Source organism: Lepidochelys olivacea, assembly GCF_965140295.1.
Source record: "Lepidochelys olivacea isolate rLepOli2 genome assembly, chromosome: 3".
In the NCBI taxonomy this organism is placed as follows: Eukaryota; Metazoa; Chordata; order Testudines; family Cheloniidae; genus Lepidochelys; species Lepidochelys olivacea.
The window spans coordinates 135,977,337-135,994,757 of NC_140413.1; the positions used below are offsets into that span (position 1 = coordinate 135,977,337).

At 43.8% G+C, this 17,421-nt stretch overlaps 2 protein-coding genes across 4 annotated transcripts in view; one reads left to right on the forward strand and one right to left on the reverse strand.

The window, feature by feature from the left end:
- ERO1B (endoplasmic reticulum oxidoreductase 1 beta) overlaps positions 1-16,397 on the reverse strand; it is a 65,886-nt gene extending 49,489 nt beyond the window's left edge. For all 3 annotated transcript variants that reach the window (XM_084623954.1, XM_084623953.1, XM_084623955.1), the window contains exons 1-2: positions 16,023-16,397; positions 7,842-7,961 (exon numbers count right to left, since the gene is read on the reverse strand). In XM_084623954.1, coding sequence (XP_084480080.1) covers positions 7,842-7,961; positions 16,023-16,124 — 222 coding nt within the window. In that variant the 5' untranslated portion in view covers positions 16,125-16,397. The remainder of the gene's footprint in view (positions 1-7,841; positions 7,962-16,022) is intronic.
- On the forward strand, positions 1,485-2,727 carry LOC311518284 (uncharacterized protein). Its single transcript, XM_084623957.1, has 2 exons — positions 1,485-1,893; positions 2,482-2,727. Exons 1-2 carry the CDS (start codon positions 1,488-1,490, stop codon positions 2,565-2,567), a joined length of 492 nt encoding a protein of 163 aa, XP_084480083.1. The 5' UTR covers positions 1,485-1,487; the 3' UTR covers positions 2,568-2,727.
- Positions 16,398-17,421: the final 1,024 nt, after the last annotated feature.

The following is a 17,421-nucleotide window of genomic DNA, read 5'->3' on the forward strand; positions in this document are numbered from 1 at the left end:
GGGAAGTAGAGTGAACCAAGGGGCGGTGGGTTTCATCATGGAGAAACAAACAGAACTTCCACACCATAGCCTGTCCAGTCATAAAACTGGTTTTCAAAGCTTCTCTGATGCGCACCGCGCCCTCCTGTGCTCCTCTAACCACCCTGGTGTCTGGCTGTGCGAAACAAGCAGCCAGGCAATTTGCCTCAACCTCCCACCCTGCCATAAACGTCTCCCCCTTACTCTCACAGATATTATGGAGCGCACAAGACAAGGTCTATTTCTTGTTTTGAGCCACTTCATCTATCTTTATACATCTTGCTGGCAGCAGACTGTGCAGTACGACCGCTAGCCGTCATCATCTCCTGGGTGCTCGGCAGAAGACGGTGCAGTATGACGATTAGCCATCATCTTCTGCTGGCTAGAGGTTAAAAGACAGTGCACTGCCGGTAGGACTGAAATTGCCACGAGACGAAACTTAAAAGGGAAATGACCTGGCTGAGTCACTCCCATGTTTGCCCAGGCGCCCGATTAAAAGAGCACCCAGGACTACATCAATGACGGCTACCAGTCATACTGCACTGTCTGCTGCCAAAAGGCAATTAACTGCTGCTGTGTAGCAATGCAGTACCACATCGGCCAGAACCCAGGAGACATATGGTGATGGTTAGCTGAGCGGGCTCCATGCTTGCCGTGATATGGCATCTGCACAGGTAACTCAAGAAAAAAGGCACAGAACAATTGTCTGCCCTTGCTTTCACAGAGGGAGGGAGGGAGGGAACGGGGGCCTGACAATATGTACCCAGAACCACCCGCAACAATGTTTTACCCCATCAGGTACTGGGATTTCTACCCAGAATTCAGATGGGCGGCGGAGACTGCGGGAATTGTGGGATAGCCACCCACAGTGCAATGCTCCAGAAGTTGACTATTGCCTCGGTACTGTGGACACACTCCGCCGACTAAATGCACTTAGCCCTGGTCTACACTAGGACTTTAGGTGGAATTTAGCAGCGTTAAAGCGATGTAAACCTGCACCCGTCCACACAATGAAGCCCTTTATTTCGACTTAAAGGGCTCTTAATATAGATTTCCTTACTCCACCCCTGACAAGTGGATTAGCGCTTAAATCGACGTTGCCGGCTCAAATTTGGGGTACTGTGGACACAATTCGATGGTATTGGCCTCCGGGAGCTATCCCAGAGTGCTCCATTATGACCGCTCTGGACAGCACTCTCAACTCAGATGCACTGGCCAGGTAGACAGGAAAAGAACCGCAAACTTTTGAATCTCATTTCCTGTTTGGCCAGCGTGGCAAGCTGCAGGTGACCATGCAGAGCTCATCAGCACAGGTGACCATGATGGAGTCCCAGAATCGCAAAAGAGCTCCAGCATGGAGCGAACGGGAGGTACGGGATCTGATCGCTGTTTGGGGAGAGGAATCCGTGCTATCAGAACTCCGTTCCAGTTTTCAAAATGCCAAAACCTTTGTCAAAATCTCCCAGGGCATGAAGGACAGAGGCCATAACAGGGACCCGAAGCAGTGCTGCGTGAAACTGAAGGAGCTGAGGCAAGCCTACCAGAAAACCAGAGAGGCGAACAGCCGCTCTGGGTCAGAGCCCCAAACATGCCGCTTCTATGATGAGCTGCATGCCATTTTAGGGGGTTCAGCCACCACTACCCCAGCCGTGTTGTTTGACTCCTTCAATGGAGATGGAGGCAATACGGAAGCAGGTTTTGGGGACGAAGAAGATGATGATGAGGAGGAGGTTGTAGATAGCTCACAGCAAGCAAGCGGAGAAACCGGTTTTCCCGACAGCCAGGAACTGTTTCTCACCCTAGACCTAGAGCCAGTACCCCCCGAACCCACCCAAGGCTGCCTCCTGGACCCAGCAGGCGGAGAAGGGACCTCTGGTGAGTGTACCTTTTAAAATACTATACATGGTTTAAAAGCAAGCATGTGAAAGGATTACTTTGCCCTGGCATTTGCGGTTCTCCTAGATGTAGTCCTAAAGCCTTTGCAAAAGGTTTCTGGGGAGGGCAGCCTTATTGCGTCCTTCATGGTAGGACACTTTACCACTCCAGGCCAGTAACACGTACTCGGGAATCATTGTAGAACAAAGCATTGCAGTGTATGTTTGCTGGCATTCAAACAACATCCGTTCTTTATCTCTCTGTGTTATCCTCAGGAGAGTGAGATATAATTCATGGTCACCTGGTTGAAATAGAGTGCTTTTCTTCAGGGGACACTCGGAGGAGCCCATTCCTGCTGGGCTGTTTGCCTGTGGCTAAACAGAAATGTTCCCCGCTGTTAGCCACAGGGAGGGGGGAAGGTTGAGGGGGTAGTCACGCGGTGGGAGGAGGCAAAATGCAACCTTGTAACGAAACCACACGTGCTATGTATGTAATGTTAACAGCAAGGTTTACCCTGAAAGAGTGTAGCCACTGTTTTATAAAATGTGTCTTTTTAAATACCGCTGTCCCTTTTTTTTTCTCCACCAGCTGCATGTGTTTCAATGATCACAGGATCTTCTCCTTCCCAGAGGCTAGTGAAGCTTAGAAAGAAAGAAAAAACGCACTCGCGATGAAATGTTCTCCGAGCTCATGCTGTCCTCCCACACTGACAGAGCACAGACGAATGCGTGGAGGCAAATAATGTCAGAGTGCAGGAAAGCACAAAATGACTGGGAGGAGAGGTGGCGGGCTGAAGACAGTAAGTGGCGGGCTGAAGACAGGGCTGAAGCTCAAATGTGGCGGCAGCGTGATGAGAGGAGGCAGGATTCAACGCTGAGGCTGCTCCAGGACCAAACCAGTATGCTCCAGTGTATGGTTGAGCTGCAGCAAAGGCAGCAGGAGCACAGACTGCCACTGCAGCCCCTCTGTAACCAACCGCCCTCCTCCCCAAGTTCCATAGCCTCCACACGCAGACACCCAAGAACACGGTGCGGGGGCCTCTGGCCAACCAGCCACTCCACCACAGAGCATTGCCCCAAAAAAAGAAGGCTGTCATTCAATAAATTTTAAAGTTGTAAACTTTTAAAGTGCTGTGCTTAAAGTGCTGTGTGGCATTTTCCTTCCCTCCTCCACCACCCCTCCTGGGCTACCTTGGTAGTCATCCCCCTATTTGTGTGATGAATGAATAAAGAATGCATGAATGTGAAGCAACAATGACTTTATTGCCTCTGCAAGTGGTGATTGAAGGGAGGAGGGGCGGGTGGTTAGCTTACAGGGAAGTAGAGTGAACCAAGGGGCGGGGGGTTTCATCAAGGAGAAACAAACAGAACTTTCACACTGTAGCCTGGCCAGTCATGAAACTGGTTTTCAAAGCTTCTCTGATGCGTACCACGCCCTCCTGAGCTCTTCTAACCACCCTGGTGTCTGGCTGCGCGTAACCAGCAGCCAGGCGATTTGCCTCAACCTCCCACCCCGCCATAAACGTCTCCCCCTTACTCTCACAGATATTGTGGAGCACACAGCAAGCAGTAGTAACAGTGGGAATATTGGTTTCGCTGAGGTCTAAGCGAGTCAGTAAACTGCGCCAGCGCGCCTTTAAACGTCCAAATGCACATTCTACCACCATTCTGCACTTGCTCAGCCTGTAGTTGAACAGCTCCTGACTACTGTCCAGGCTGCCTGTGTACGGCTTCATGAGCCATGGCATTAAGGGGTAGGCTGGGTCCCCAAGGATACATATAGGCATTTCAACATCCCCAACAGTTATTTTCTGGTCTGGGAATAAAGTCCCTTCCTGCAGCTTTTGAAACAGACCAGAGTTCCTGAAGATGCGAGCATCATGCACCTTTCCCGGCCATCCCACGTTGATGTTGGTGAAACGTCCCTTGTGATCCACCAGAGCTTGCAGCACTATCGAAAAGTACCCCTTGCGGTTTATGTACTCGGCGGCTTGGTGCTCCGGTGCCAAGATAGGGATATGGGTTCCGTCTATAGCCCCACCACAGTTAGGGAATCCCATTGCAGCAAAGCCATCCACTATGACCTGCACATTTCCCAGGGTCACTACCCTTGATATCAGCAGATCTTTGATTGCGTGGGCTACTTGCATCACAGCAGCCCCCACAGTAGATTTGCCCACTCCAAATTGATTCCCAACTGACCGGTAGCTGTCTGGCGTTGCAAGCTTCCACAGGGCTATCGCCACTCACTTCTCAACTGTGAGCGCTGCTCTCATCTTGGTATTCATGCACCTCAGGGCAGGGGAAAGCAAGTCACAAAGTTCCATGAAAGTGCCCTTACGCATGCGAAAGTTTCGCAGCCACTGGGAATCGTCCCAGACCTGCAACACTATGGGGTCCCACCAGTCTGTGCTTGTTTCCCGAGCCCAGAATCGGCGTTCCACAGCATGAACCTGCCCCATTAGCACCATGATGCATGCATTGGCAGGGCCCATGCTTTCAGAGAAATCTGTGTCCATGTCCTGATCACTCACGGGACCGCGCTGACGTCGCCTCCTCGCCCGGTATCGCTTTGCCAGGTTCTGGTGCTGCATATACTGCTGGATAATGCGTGTGGTGTTTAATGTGCTCCTAATTGCCAAAGTGAGCTGAGCGGCCTCCATGCTTGCCTTGGTATGGCATCCGCACAGAGAAAAGGCGCGGAACGATTGTCTGCCGTTGCTCTGACGGAGGGAAGGGCGACTGATGACACGGCTTACAGGGTTGGCTTCAGGGAGCTAAAAATCAACAAAGGGGGTGTCTGTACATCAAGGAGAATTTCAGGCAGGACTTCACGGAGGGTTCCAATAAGAAATGGTGCACCTAAGTTATCGTTCTTATTGGAACAAGGAGGTTAGCCTGGCCTCTGATTGATACATGGCTAGATTTACCTCGCTGCACCTTCTCTGTGAGTGACTGCAGTGTGACCTAGAGGAATGAGTCCCCTAGACAGGGGAGGAGGCAAATGAGTACAAAACAAATCTGGTCTATTTCTTGTTTTGATCCACTCCATCTATCTTTTACATCTTTGGCTGGCAGCAGACGGTGCAGAAGGACTGCATGCCATCCACATCTCATGGCTGCTCGGCAGAAGATGGTACGACTGCTAGCAGTCCGTATCGCCTGCCCGCTCACCATAAGACGGTTCAATAGGACTGACTGCAGGACTAAAGAGAATGACCTGCTCAAGTCACTCCAAATTTAGTCCCTGCGCCCATGTCTGCCCAGGCGCTCCCGGCCGACGTGGCCAGGAGCACCTCGGACATGACGATGACAGCTACCAGTCGTATTGCACCGCCTGCTGCCAGAAGGCAATGGGTTGCTGCTACTGTGTAGCAAAGCCGTACCGCGTCTGCCAGCACCCAGGAGACATAGGGTGACAGTTACCTGAGCGGGCTCCATGCTTGCCGTGGTATGGCGTCTGCACAGGTAACTCAGGAAAAAAGGCGCGAAATGATTGTCTGCCCTTACTTTCAGGGAGGGAGGAAGGGAACGGGGGCCTGACGATACGTACCCAGAACCACCCGCAACAATGTTTTAGCCCCATCAGAGTGCTCCATTGTGACTGCTCTGGACAGCACTCTCAGATGCCCGATTGTTTGCCGTTGCTCTGACGCCGGGAGGGGCGACTGAGGACACGGCTTACAGGGTTGGCTTCAGGGAGCTAAAATCAACAAAGGGGGTGGCTTTAAATCAAGGAGTATTTCAGGCAGGACTTCACGGAGGGTTCCAATAAGAAATGGTGCACCTAAGTTATTGTCCTTATTGGAACAAGAAGGTTAGCCTGGCCTCTGATTGATACATGGCTAGATTTACCTCGCTGCACCTTCTCTGTGAGTGACTGCAGTGTGACCTAGAAGAATGAGTCCCCTAGACAGGGGAGGGGGGGAAGCAAATGAGTACAAAACAAATCTGGTCTATTTCTTGTTTTGATCCACTCCATCTATCTTTTACATCTTTGGCTGGCAGCAGACGGTGCAGAAGGACTGCATGCCATCCACATCTCATGGCTGCTCGGCAGAAGATGGTACAGTACGACTGCTAGCAGTCCGTATCGCCTGCCCGCTCACCATAAGACGGTTCAATAGGACTGACTGCAGGACTAAAGAGAATGACCTGGTCAAGTCACTCCAAATTTAGTCCCTGCGCCCATGTCTGCCCAGGCGCTCTCAGCCGACGTGGCCAGGAGCACCTCGGACATGACGATGACAGCTACCAGTCGTATTGTACTGTCTGCTGCCACAAGGCAAGGGGTTGCTGCTACTGTGTAGCAATGCCGTACCGCGTCTGCCAGCACCCAGGAGACATAGGGTGACGGTTACCTGAGTGGGCTCCATGCTTGCCATGGTATGGCGTCTGCACAGGTAACTCAGGAAAAAAGGCGCAAAATGATTGTCTGCCCTTGCTTTCACGGAGGGAGGGAGGGAACGGGGGCCTGACGATATCTACCCAGAACCACCCGCGACAATGTTTTAGCCCCATCAGGCATTGGGATCTCAACCCAGAATTCCAATGGGCAGCAGAGCCTGCGGGAACTGTGGGATAGCTACCCACAGTGCAACGCTCCGGAAGTCGACTCTAGCCTCGGTACTGTGGAAGCGCTCCGCCGAGTTAATGCACTTAATGCACTTAGAGCATTTTCTGTGGGGACACACACACTCGAATATATAAAACCGATTTCTAAAAAAACGACTTCTATAAATTCGACCTTATTCCGTAGTGTAGACATACCCTTAGACAAGACCCCTTAAAACAAACAGAAGTTACCTAGCATTCTCCCTTTTAGTCTACTCCCTTCCTTTCTAAAAGCTTCAACCTTGAAGAATAATACACAAAGCTTCAGAATTTGGGATTTTCTTTTTCTAAGCATATTGATACCAAAGTGGAGGGAGAGAAAAACATAGTGCAAAATCCCTACCACAAAAACAAAGACAGGAATACAGAAAAGTATATAAAGACATGTTTTCTGTTCCTGATTTCCACAAAAAGGATCCAGTTACAAAAATCTCATTATTTCTCATGAGGAGTTATGGGCTAATAGTAGAATATTCTGATATGCTAATTCTCAAGAATATACAGGCATCAAATAGTTTACCAGGAGATCGCCCACATATAGTAGACCACTTTAGATGAAAGATTACTACAGAACCTTAAACTGCAGATTATTTCATAAAAACAAACTGGTGTAGAGATATTCCAAATTCCAAAATGAGACAAAGGCACTAGAATCCATTACATATTTAGTATGTGTGTTTGCAGAAGGGACAATGAAAATACAGGCATTATGCAATCACCCAAATTAACAAAATACAGGGGGGAAAAATAGCCAAAAAGTATTTAGCAAGAAGTCTCATAACCATCCTTGCAGCCTCTAGCATTACAATCAGACTTACTGAATTCATCCCTAGTAAGCATTACTGGATATCTTGTCACAATTTCAGTATAAAATATGTAGTTGACTGGTCAGGAATCTATCACATTCCAAACATTTAAATAATGGCTTGGGTTTCTACATTCCTTAATTGTTTTGGTGCTTTTTTTTAATTTATCAAAATATTCCAGTATAAAGTTGCTCATTCCTGTAACTCTTCCACTAAAAAGCTTCCTTGCAATACAGTCGTGCTTGCAGACCACTTGGTGTAGGGAATCACTTGTCCATTGGATTACAATTTTAGTGATTTAGTGCTGTTTTAAACCCTGTATCAGTGGCAAATACCAGAGCTCAGACAGTATAATTTTCAATCAAAAAATTAAAGACTATCAAGTGACAAAAGGGTGTTTTGGGCTGCTAAGAAAGAAATTGAAAAGATTTCAGAAAAAAAAAAATGAAGATCAGACCGAGTTAGTCTATAGACCATCATATCCTGGATTTTCACTTAGCTATGTATAAAAGTGCCATTCTTACTGTACCTTGTAATATCTGAAGTAGTCTCGTTCTTGCAGTTTCTGTATTTTGGGGAAGATCTTGTAAGTATTGAAGTCATCAATGCTTTCTATATCACACAAGCAGTCATCCAACAGTCCGGAGAGCTACAAGAAACAAATATATTCTATTGCTTTACTGACCAAGATTCAAGGTAGTAAAAATTATTCTTAGATAAACAAATCAACCCCAACAAAAATTAGAGGATTTTTCTTAATAAAGGTGGATGAGGAGTTAGATAACTGTATTACATTAATGCATCATTAGTTTTCATATGAGTTGGGTTAAATCCTTGCTGAAACCAGTGGATGTAACAGCCACCCTCAATTTGTGCAACAGTTTAGCTCCTTTATGGAATCAGACAGCTGAAAAATAGTAGCTTACACTCAAAACAAAGGCATATGCAGGCAGAGAGATTTTGTTTTGTGTAGATGTGTGTGTCTGTGAAAGTAAGAAGGCAAGAGAGAGAGGCAGCAAGCAAGCATTAGACATAGCCACAGAAGCACTGATAGTCTGGCCCTCAGTGAAAGTTATGCGAGTTTTTGGGCCGAGTGCTGTCTAAAAAGGGGCTTGAACCACTGAGCAAAGAAATTGTCTCCTGCCTTTTGATTCTTGCTATGTTCAGAAAACAGGACTTTGTACATTCTTTGTAAATAAACAATAGTATCAAATGGTATCTGGCTGTGTGATCAGTTTCTCCTCAAACAAAACCATAGGACCCTGAATTTTGGATAACTGCTACACTCAAAGGGGGTGACAATATCTTATCTTTACACTTGTTTACAATAGAAAACTAATTTCTGATGCCATGGACTGGCATCAGTCCACCTCCAGGTGCAATACTATTTGAATGTAGTAACTATGGAGATTAATGCTGTGGTCCTGCAATTTGCACTTCAATTGAGACCATCTCTGTGGAGCATGTTGCAGCCTGAAGGGCCTATATTTCCCAAACCAGGAGGATATATCATGTTAAGACATGATTTTATGAGATGCATAGTACTGTCACAGAAATTGTTTACAAACTTGTGAGATTGAGCCCCTAATGTACATAAAAATCTTGTATTATCTTAACTTAAAATACTTCACTTCGAGTTTAAAATAAGTTCTGTTAACCCATTTCTAAAAGAGGCATACTTACATTATACTTTTTAAAGTATTTTGATACTTATCTACAGAATGTAGTAGGAAAAATATTAGAATAATAGACTGTTACATATATTACAATTCTAATAATAATGTAAGAGCAGCCACAGTGGGTCAAACTAATGGTCCATCTAGCCCACTATCCTGTCTCTGACAACAGTGTCAGATGCTTCAGAGGGAATGAACAGAACAGGGCAATTTTGAGTGATACCTCCCAGGTTATCCAGTCCCAGCTTTTGGCATTTGGAGGTTTAGGGGTGCCTGGAATATACAGTTGCATCCCTGACCATCTTGGGTAATGATTATGGATGGATCTATGCTCCATTAACTTATCTAATTCTTTTCTAAACTTAGTTATATTTTTGATCTTCACAATATCCTCCAGTTCTACAGACTGACTCTGCATTGTGTGAAGAAGTATTTCCTTATGTTTGTTTTAAACCTGCTGCCTATTAATTTCATCAGGTGACCTCTGGTTCTTGTGTTTTGTGAAGGGGTAAACAACACCTCCTTATTCAATTCCTCCACACCATTCATGATATTAATAGACCTCTGTGGCATCACCCCTTAATCATCTCTTGTCTAAGCTCAACAGTCCCAGACTCTCTGTTCACACGGAAGCTGTTCCATACTCCTAAACATTTCTGTTGCCCTTCTCTGTACTTTTCCCAATTCTAATATCTTTTTGGGTGACCAGAACTGCATGCAGTATTCAAGGTGTGAGCATACCATGAATTTATATAGGAGCATTATCTATTTCTTTCAGAATGGTTCCTAACATTGTTAATTTTTTTGACATACGCTGCACATTGAGAACTAAACATGATGATTCCAAGATCTCTTTCTTGAGTGGTAAACAGTTAATTTAGACCCCATCATTTTGTATGTATAGTTGGGATTATCTGCATTTACCAACACTGAATTTCATCTGCCATTTTGTCAGCCAGTCCCTCTGTTTTGTGAGATCACTTTGTAACTCTTCACAGTCTGCTTTGGACTTAACTATCTTGAGTTATTTTGTATCATTTGCAAATTTTGCAACTTCACTGTTTACCCCCTTTTCCAAATCATTTATGAATATGTGGAACAGCCCTGGTCCCAGATCCTTGGGGGACCTGGCTATTTACCACTCTCCACTGTGAAACCTGACCATTTATTCTTACTCTTAATTTCCTATCCTTTAACCAATTACTGATCCATGAGAGAACCTTCCCTCTTCTCTCATGACTGCTTACTTTGCTTAAGAGCCTTTGGTGTAAGACCTTGTCAAAGGCTTTCTGAAAGTCCAAGCACACTATATCCACTGATCACTCTTCTTCACATGCTTGTTGACTACCTCAAATAACTTAATAGATTGGGGAGGCATGATTTCCCTTTACAAAAGCAATGTTGACTCTTCTCCAACACATCATGTTTATGCATCTGATAATTCTGCTCTTTACTATAGTTTCAAACAATTAGCCTGGTACCTAAGTTAGGCTTACCAGCCTGTAACTGCCAGCATCATCTCTGGAATCTTTCTTAAAAATAGGCATTATATTTGCTACTCTCCAGTCATCTGGTACAGGGGCTGATTTAATACACACATAGGATTTGATTCTGTAAATACCTATAGGACTAATCCCACTGACTCCCAGGTCGCGACTCAAGTAAGCGTAGCTACTCACATGAGTAAGTATTTGCAGTATCAGTGCCTAAAATTACAATTTAAAACCCTAAAAGCATTTTTAAATGCCTTTAATAAATTTAACCATACTTGTAGATCTTAGTCCATGGTCAACTATAGAAATGGCAATAGAACAACGTAACACATTACTGTTTTTCAGTAAAACCTACAGCTTGTGTTTTAGTCTTCCAAACACAAATTAAGAGTTATTCAGCAAGCAACAAAACACTGAAGATAGAAGATGGACCCTTCAGAAATGAGGGGAAAAAGAAGATATCTGAGAAGTCCTGAGTCTAAAGACAAAACAATTTTTTAAAAAGACTACCAAAATTATCAGTGTTTACAACATAGTTCATATTGTTTCTTATCTATCTCCAATGATCTACTTTCAAAAATGAGAATTTTTTTTTATAAAATAGCAAAAAACTTCTTTGCAAGGTGTAATTTAAAATTAAACATTGTTGTAATTGTATTAAGATACTCTTTTAAGGTGTTTTAGTGGCCCATGTTATGAGTGAAGGCACAAGGCTCGAAGGTGATAACCCTCGTTCATGATAAAGCAGCACAACAGATTAAGGGTTTCAAGCTACTCATTAAATTTACAGAGCGGTTCTACTAGTGTGGATTACACACTCAGAGCTTTATCTTACTTCAAAGTACTCTATTATTCAGTAAATTAAATGCAACAGGTTTCTGCATCTTCTCTATTAGTGTTTGAATATTTGCATGGAAACAATTCTCTTTACTATGTTGCCAGAAAAAGAATTACATTTTAAAAGATCCTGTGTTAAAACATTAGAACAAATAATATTAAAAGCCTATTACTTTTCACTATTCATGCTGAGTTGTTGCGGGTTTTTTTGGTTGCATTTCACTGGTCTCTGACAATGAAACTAGACTGGTTAGTTCACTTGATAGGTATAGGGCCAAATGCTGCCCTGGCATGAGTTATCACATCTCCAGTGATTTTAATGGAGTTGCATTAATGTATGCCACGACTTAATTTAGTCCATAGCATTTTTCTGCTTCTTATACAGTACTTTTACTTCCGATACCATAAGGAATTTGCACCTTTGGAGAAAGGGATTTAGACATATAACTGAAATTTAACAAACAGTTTAATGAAAACATTTCTAGCGCTAATAGATTTGTAAAACTTTTTTTAAATAAGTATATTTACAAAAATTACACCTACAACACCTCATTAAATATTCCACTTCTTACCTTGGAAAACATGGCAATGTTCAGTTTTATATATAAAACTGAGGAAGGAGAAGAATGAGAAACATAACATAACAAGTCACTTAAATTAATGCTGATATTAATTTTTCAGTTACAACTGTTACATGCATACATGTTACAGGAAGCGGTAAATGGACCAACTAAATATAACCACAATGTATGCAATTCCCTCATCACAGTCTTACTAGCAACTATAAGATTCAAATTAATTACAAATTGAAAAATACTAGTGTATTACTTTTAATTTTATTTGTATCATATGGATCAAAAGTGACTACCCCACAATCTAGTTTCCAGGAACTGTATTAAAGTATTTTTCTACAGTGTCTGTTAAAATGATTGCTGTATATATGACATCCGATGTAACCTGTAAATGGTTAATTCTCTAACTTGTTTTCCAATATAAGTCAACCTTTTATAAAAGATATGCTTAAACATGAGTTAAGTTCCAAGTTATATGCATTTAAAATATGGAGTTTGTAGAAACAACTAAATTTATTATCTTGTGAAACATACAAGCTCTGAATAGAATACATGAATGCAGTAACATTGTTAGCACATTTATACAGACAACCTTAAAGGTGTGCTCTCAGGTGGTTGTATTTTAATTGCTTAAACATATTTCCTCATTCGAAAACCAACCGGGACACCTTGTTTTGCTCCTCACAGTTTTACCACTTTGCTGCATACACAAAATGAGAGAGAGAAAAAAAGCTAGTAATCAAAACACTGTAGAGAACCAGGGGGTAATAGATATGTAGAATTTGAACTGCAGCAACAAAAGATGTTTAATATTTTATTACAAATATATACAGCTGTCAAGCGATTAAAAAAATTGTGATTAATCGTGCTATTAAACAGTAATAGAATACCATTTATTTAAATATTTTTGGAAGATTTCTACGTTTTCAAATGTATTGACTCCAATTACAACACAGAATAAAAAGTGTACAGTGCTCACTTTATATTTATTATTACAAATATTTGTACTGAAAAAAATATATTTTTCAATTCACCTAATACGAGTACTATAGTGCACTCTATCATGAAAGTTGAACTTATGAATGTAGAATTATGTGCAAAAAGAACCCTGCATTCAAAAATAAAATAATGTAAAACTTTAGAGCCTACAAGTCCATTCAGTGCTACTTCTTGATCAGCCAATTGCTCAGACAAACAAGTTTGTTTACGTTTGCAGAAGATAATGCTGCCTGCTTCTTCTTTACAAAGTTACCTGAAAGTGAGAACAGGCCGCTCGCATGGCACTGTTGTAGCCGGCATCGGAAGATATTTAGATGCCACATGCACTAAAGATTCATGTCCCTTCATGCTTCAACCACCATTCCAAAGGACATGCGTCCATGCTGATGACAGGTTCTGCTCGATAAAAATCCAGAGCAGTGCGGACCGATACATGTTCATTTTCATCATCTGAGAAAGATGCCACCAGCAGAAGGTTGATTTTCCTTTTTTGGTGATTTGGGTTCTGTAGTTTCCGCATCAGAGTTTTGCTCTTAAAAGACTTCTGAAAGCATGCTCCACACTTTGTCCCTCTCCGATTTTAGAAGGCACTACAGATTCTTAAGTCTTGTGTTGAGTGCTGTAGCTATCTTTAGAAATCTCACATTGGTATCTTCTTATTTTGTCAAATTTGCAGTGAAATGTTCTTAAAACGAACATGTACTGGGTCATCATCCGAGACTGCTATAACATGAAATATATGGCAGAATGAGGGTAAAACAGAGCAGGAGACATAAAATTTTCCACCAAGAAGTTCAATCACAAATTTAATTAATGCATTATTTTTTTAACGAGCATCATCAGCATGGAAGCATGTCCTCTGGAACAATGGCTGAAGCATAAAGAGGCATAGGAATCTTTAGCGCATCTGGCACGTAAATATCTTGCAACGCCAGCTACAATAGTGCCATGCGAATACCTGTTCTCACTTTCAGAAGTAATTAAGAAGTGGGAAGCATTATTGCCCATAAATGTAAACAAACTTGTTTCTTTTAGTGATTGGCTAAATGAGAAGTAGGACTGAGCGGAGGTATAGGCTCTAAAGGTTTACATTGTACTCAAAAACAAAATAGTTATGTAACAAAAAAACCCTACATTTGTAAGTTTCACTTTCATGACGTACTACAGTACTCGTATGAGGGGAATTGAAAAATATGATTTCGTTTATTGTTTTACAATAAACATTAATATCTGTAATAAACATTAATATCTGTAATAAAAATAATATAATGTAAGCACTGTACACTTTGCATTCTGTGTTGTAATTGAAATTAATATATTTGAAAATGTAGTAAACATCCAAAAATATTTAATAAATTTCATTTGGTATTCTATTGTTTAACAGTGCAATTAATCGTGATTTTTAAAATTACAATTAATTTTTTTGAGTAAATCATATGAGTTAACTGTGATTAATCAACAGCCCTACAAATATATAAACCTTGGTTTAAAAAACAATTGGTATCCCTCCCAGTTTAAAGACTAAACAAACAGTGAAACTTGCATTAAGGTTTTTTAATGACAGCATTAAGGGCCACCAGCAAAAAACACACACAAAAAACAAAAAAACCCACCAATTCTGCTTTAAGGGCAATTTAACTTAGATATGGATTAATGTACCATTTATGTATCCCATGAAATTTCCAACACATTTTCATAGATTCATGGAGTTTAAGGCCAAAAGGAACCATGAGATCATCTACTCTGACCTCCTGTATATCACAGGCCATTAAGTTTCACCCAGTTACTCCTGTATTGAGCCCACTAACTCCTTTTTCACTAAAGCATAACTTTCAGAAAGGCATCCAGTGTTAATTGTAATTTGAGGACATCAAGAATTCACCATTTCTCTAGATAGGCTTGTTCAAATGGTTAATCACTCTCACTTAAAAATGTGCACCTTACTTCCAAATTGAATTTGTAAAGCTTGAGAGTATTGTTTCACTTAAATAAAAGGAATCTATACTGGGCAAGTGATTTATTGACAGTCCCTGGGATGGACACTTACTGTAGGGCAGGTTTCAAGGTATGAAAACCTTAAAAATGTAAACATATATTTAAAACAACCAAAAGAGACAACATTTGGCTTGCTCTGTGTGTAAATGACTCCATAGGTTTTCCCTAATCTCTTTGGCCAAAGCTTCACCTGCCCTCCCACATCACAACTGCTATCTTAGATATGGTTGTTTCTGATGAATAGAAGTAAAAGACTCTCCACTTCCATTGTATTTTTGGCATATGACACTCAATTTCTCAGAACAATTCAAAAAGAAGGGTAAGCATTACTATCTCCATCTGTACCAGGGGGTAACAGAGCTTAAGTTAGATGTCCAACATCACCAAAGAGCAGTCAAAGTAAAAGGAGACCTGAGTTCTGTTCCGAGCTCTAATTCCCAGATCTTTAAGTACTACCAATAGATCATACTATACCTCCCACTGACTTCCTAAAGAAGTCAGAGTTCTGCTTAAAAATGAATAGCATGATACAACCCATATCTTGTGAAACACTCTGGGATTGTTTAGGATGAAATTTGTACATATGAATATAAAAGTACTGCTTCCTGAATTAAGGAACTCCTCTATTTAACGTCTGAATCTTTGTATAAAAATATTATTATATCCCATAACAGAGAACTTCTCTGTGCATTCCTCTTTTCCAAATTTCATATAATACCCCAATCATATACCCTTGGGGCACGGTTACAAGTCAGCCACATTAAACGTCTGCTCTGCTACTGGTAACAAATGAAACCAAAATAGCTCCCCACTGAAACCTCAGTGCATCTCACTCAGCAAGAGGCAGCGGAAAGAAATATAAAGTCGATCCTGCTTGGTCCTGCAAACCGCTGAAAACGCGCAGTGCCCCCTCTTCGGATCCGCGGGGGCACAGGGCAGCCAGCAGCACCAAACCCAGAGTCCACAAAGCTCACGGGATCCCTCGGGACAGAAACCGCTGCGCGCACACGTGAGCCGTTATCCAGCTGCAGTCTGGCCGAAGGAGGAAAGCCCGGAACTCCGGTCCTCCTTCCCCTCCAGGGTCCCTCCCCGCCCCCGACACAGGCAGCCGCCGTCGCCCGAGCCCCATCTCTCTCACCTGGGCCTCCACCGGAGTCCAGATGCTGCCCAGCAGCAGGAGACGCACCGCCAGCCCCGTCCCCGCCGCTGTCCTCCGGGCGGCTCCGCGGGCGCTGCTCATGCTGCTCCCGCCTCGCCCCGCCACCCCGGGGGCCCTCGCCCCGCTCCGCCGCGCGGCCAAGGGCTCGGCACCGGGCAGGGGATGGACGCGGGCGCACGGGCACCGGCGGACGCTGTCGGCGCTGCCTCTGCCGGCCCCCTGTCAGGAGAGGGCGCCGCGCTCACCTCCGCCCGCCTCAGCCACGCTCCCCTGTGCGCTGCGCCGGCCCGGCCCCCAGCCTCCTCCCTCGCACAGCAGCGGCGGCGGCCACACAACCGCCGCCTGCCGCGCAAAGCACTCTGGGACTCGGAGTCCAACCGGCCGCGCGTCCCAGCCCGGCGTGGGGGCTGGGACGACAGGAGGCGGGGCCCCGAGCGACGGCCAATCAGAGATAACCACGCGCACCTCCAAAACAAGAGGAGATGACTTGGTACCTGTCACTGGCAAGGAGGGGCGGGGCTAGGGCTGCCCAGAGCCTCCTGCCCCGACCCCTTCAAGGGCCCCTGCGAAAGGGGCTAGGGGGCGTCCGAGAGGGTCTTCTGTGACGTCGTCTGCACAGCTGGCCGGCTTCTAGCCCGCCGCTATGTGTTCTGCGCCGCGCGCACGGATCTGGGGGGCAAACGCGTCCGTGGCTCCCCATGTGGCAGTCAGTGGGGGTTTCTTCAGGAGAGCCACACAGGAAAATACTCATTATTTTAAAGGTAGAAAATGTGATGGTAACCCCCCAAAATCAGTGGGGAGCTTGAGCAAACCTGGTGCCTGAAACCAGTTATAATTCCTAATGCACTGCTGCTGGGGTTTGGCCCATTACTGCAAAATATAGGATTGTTTTTAAATAAAAATAGCCATATTTTAGGGTGACCAGGTTTCCCGATTTTATAGGGACAGTCTCGATTTTGGGGGCTTTTTCTTATATAGGCTCCTGTTTCCACACACACCCTGTCCCGATTTTTTACATTTACTGTCTGGTCACCCTACCATGTTTTGACAATTGCAGGAGGTTACCATGGTGGTGGCAACACCATCTTGTACTGAAGACAATGGCGTGGTGTGAGGACCCCTGCATTCTTTGTCCTTTCCTGAAAGTGATTTGTTCAGTGACCTGGGACACTTCACTTAATTCTTCTCTGTCTCTGCCATCTGCAAAATGGTTACACAAGACAACCTCTATTATACAAGTCTCAATGATCTGAAACTGCTTGTTATCAAAAACAAGTCAGGTTCCCTCATCTCTACTAATTATACTGAAAATTCCCTTGTTATTTTTGCAGATTTATTCAGTGTCCCCTCCCTGTCATATTTATTAGCAGAGCACAGC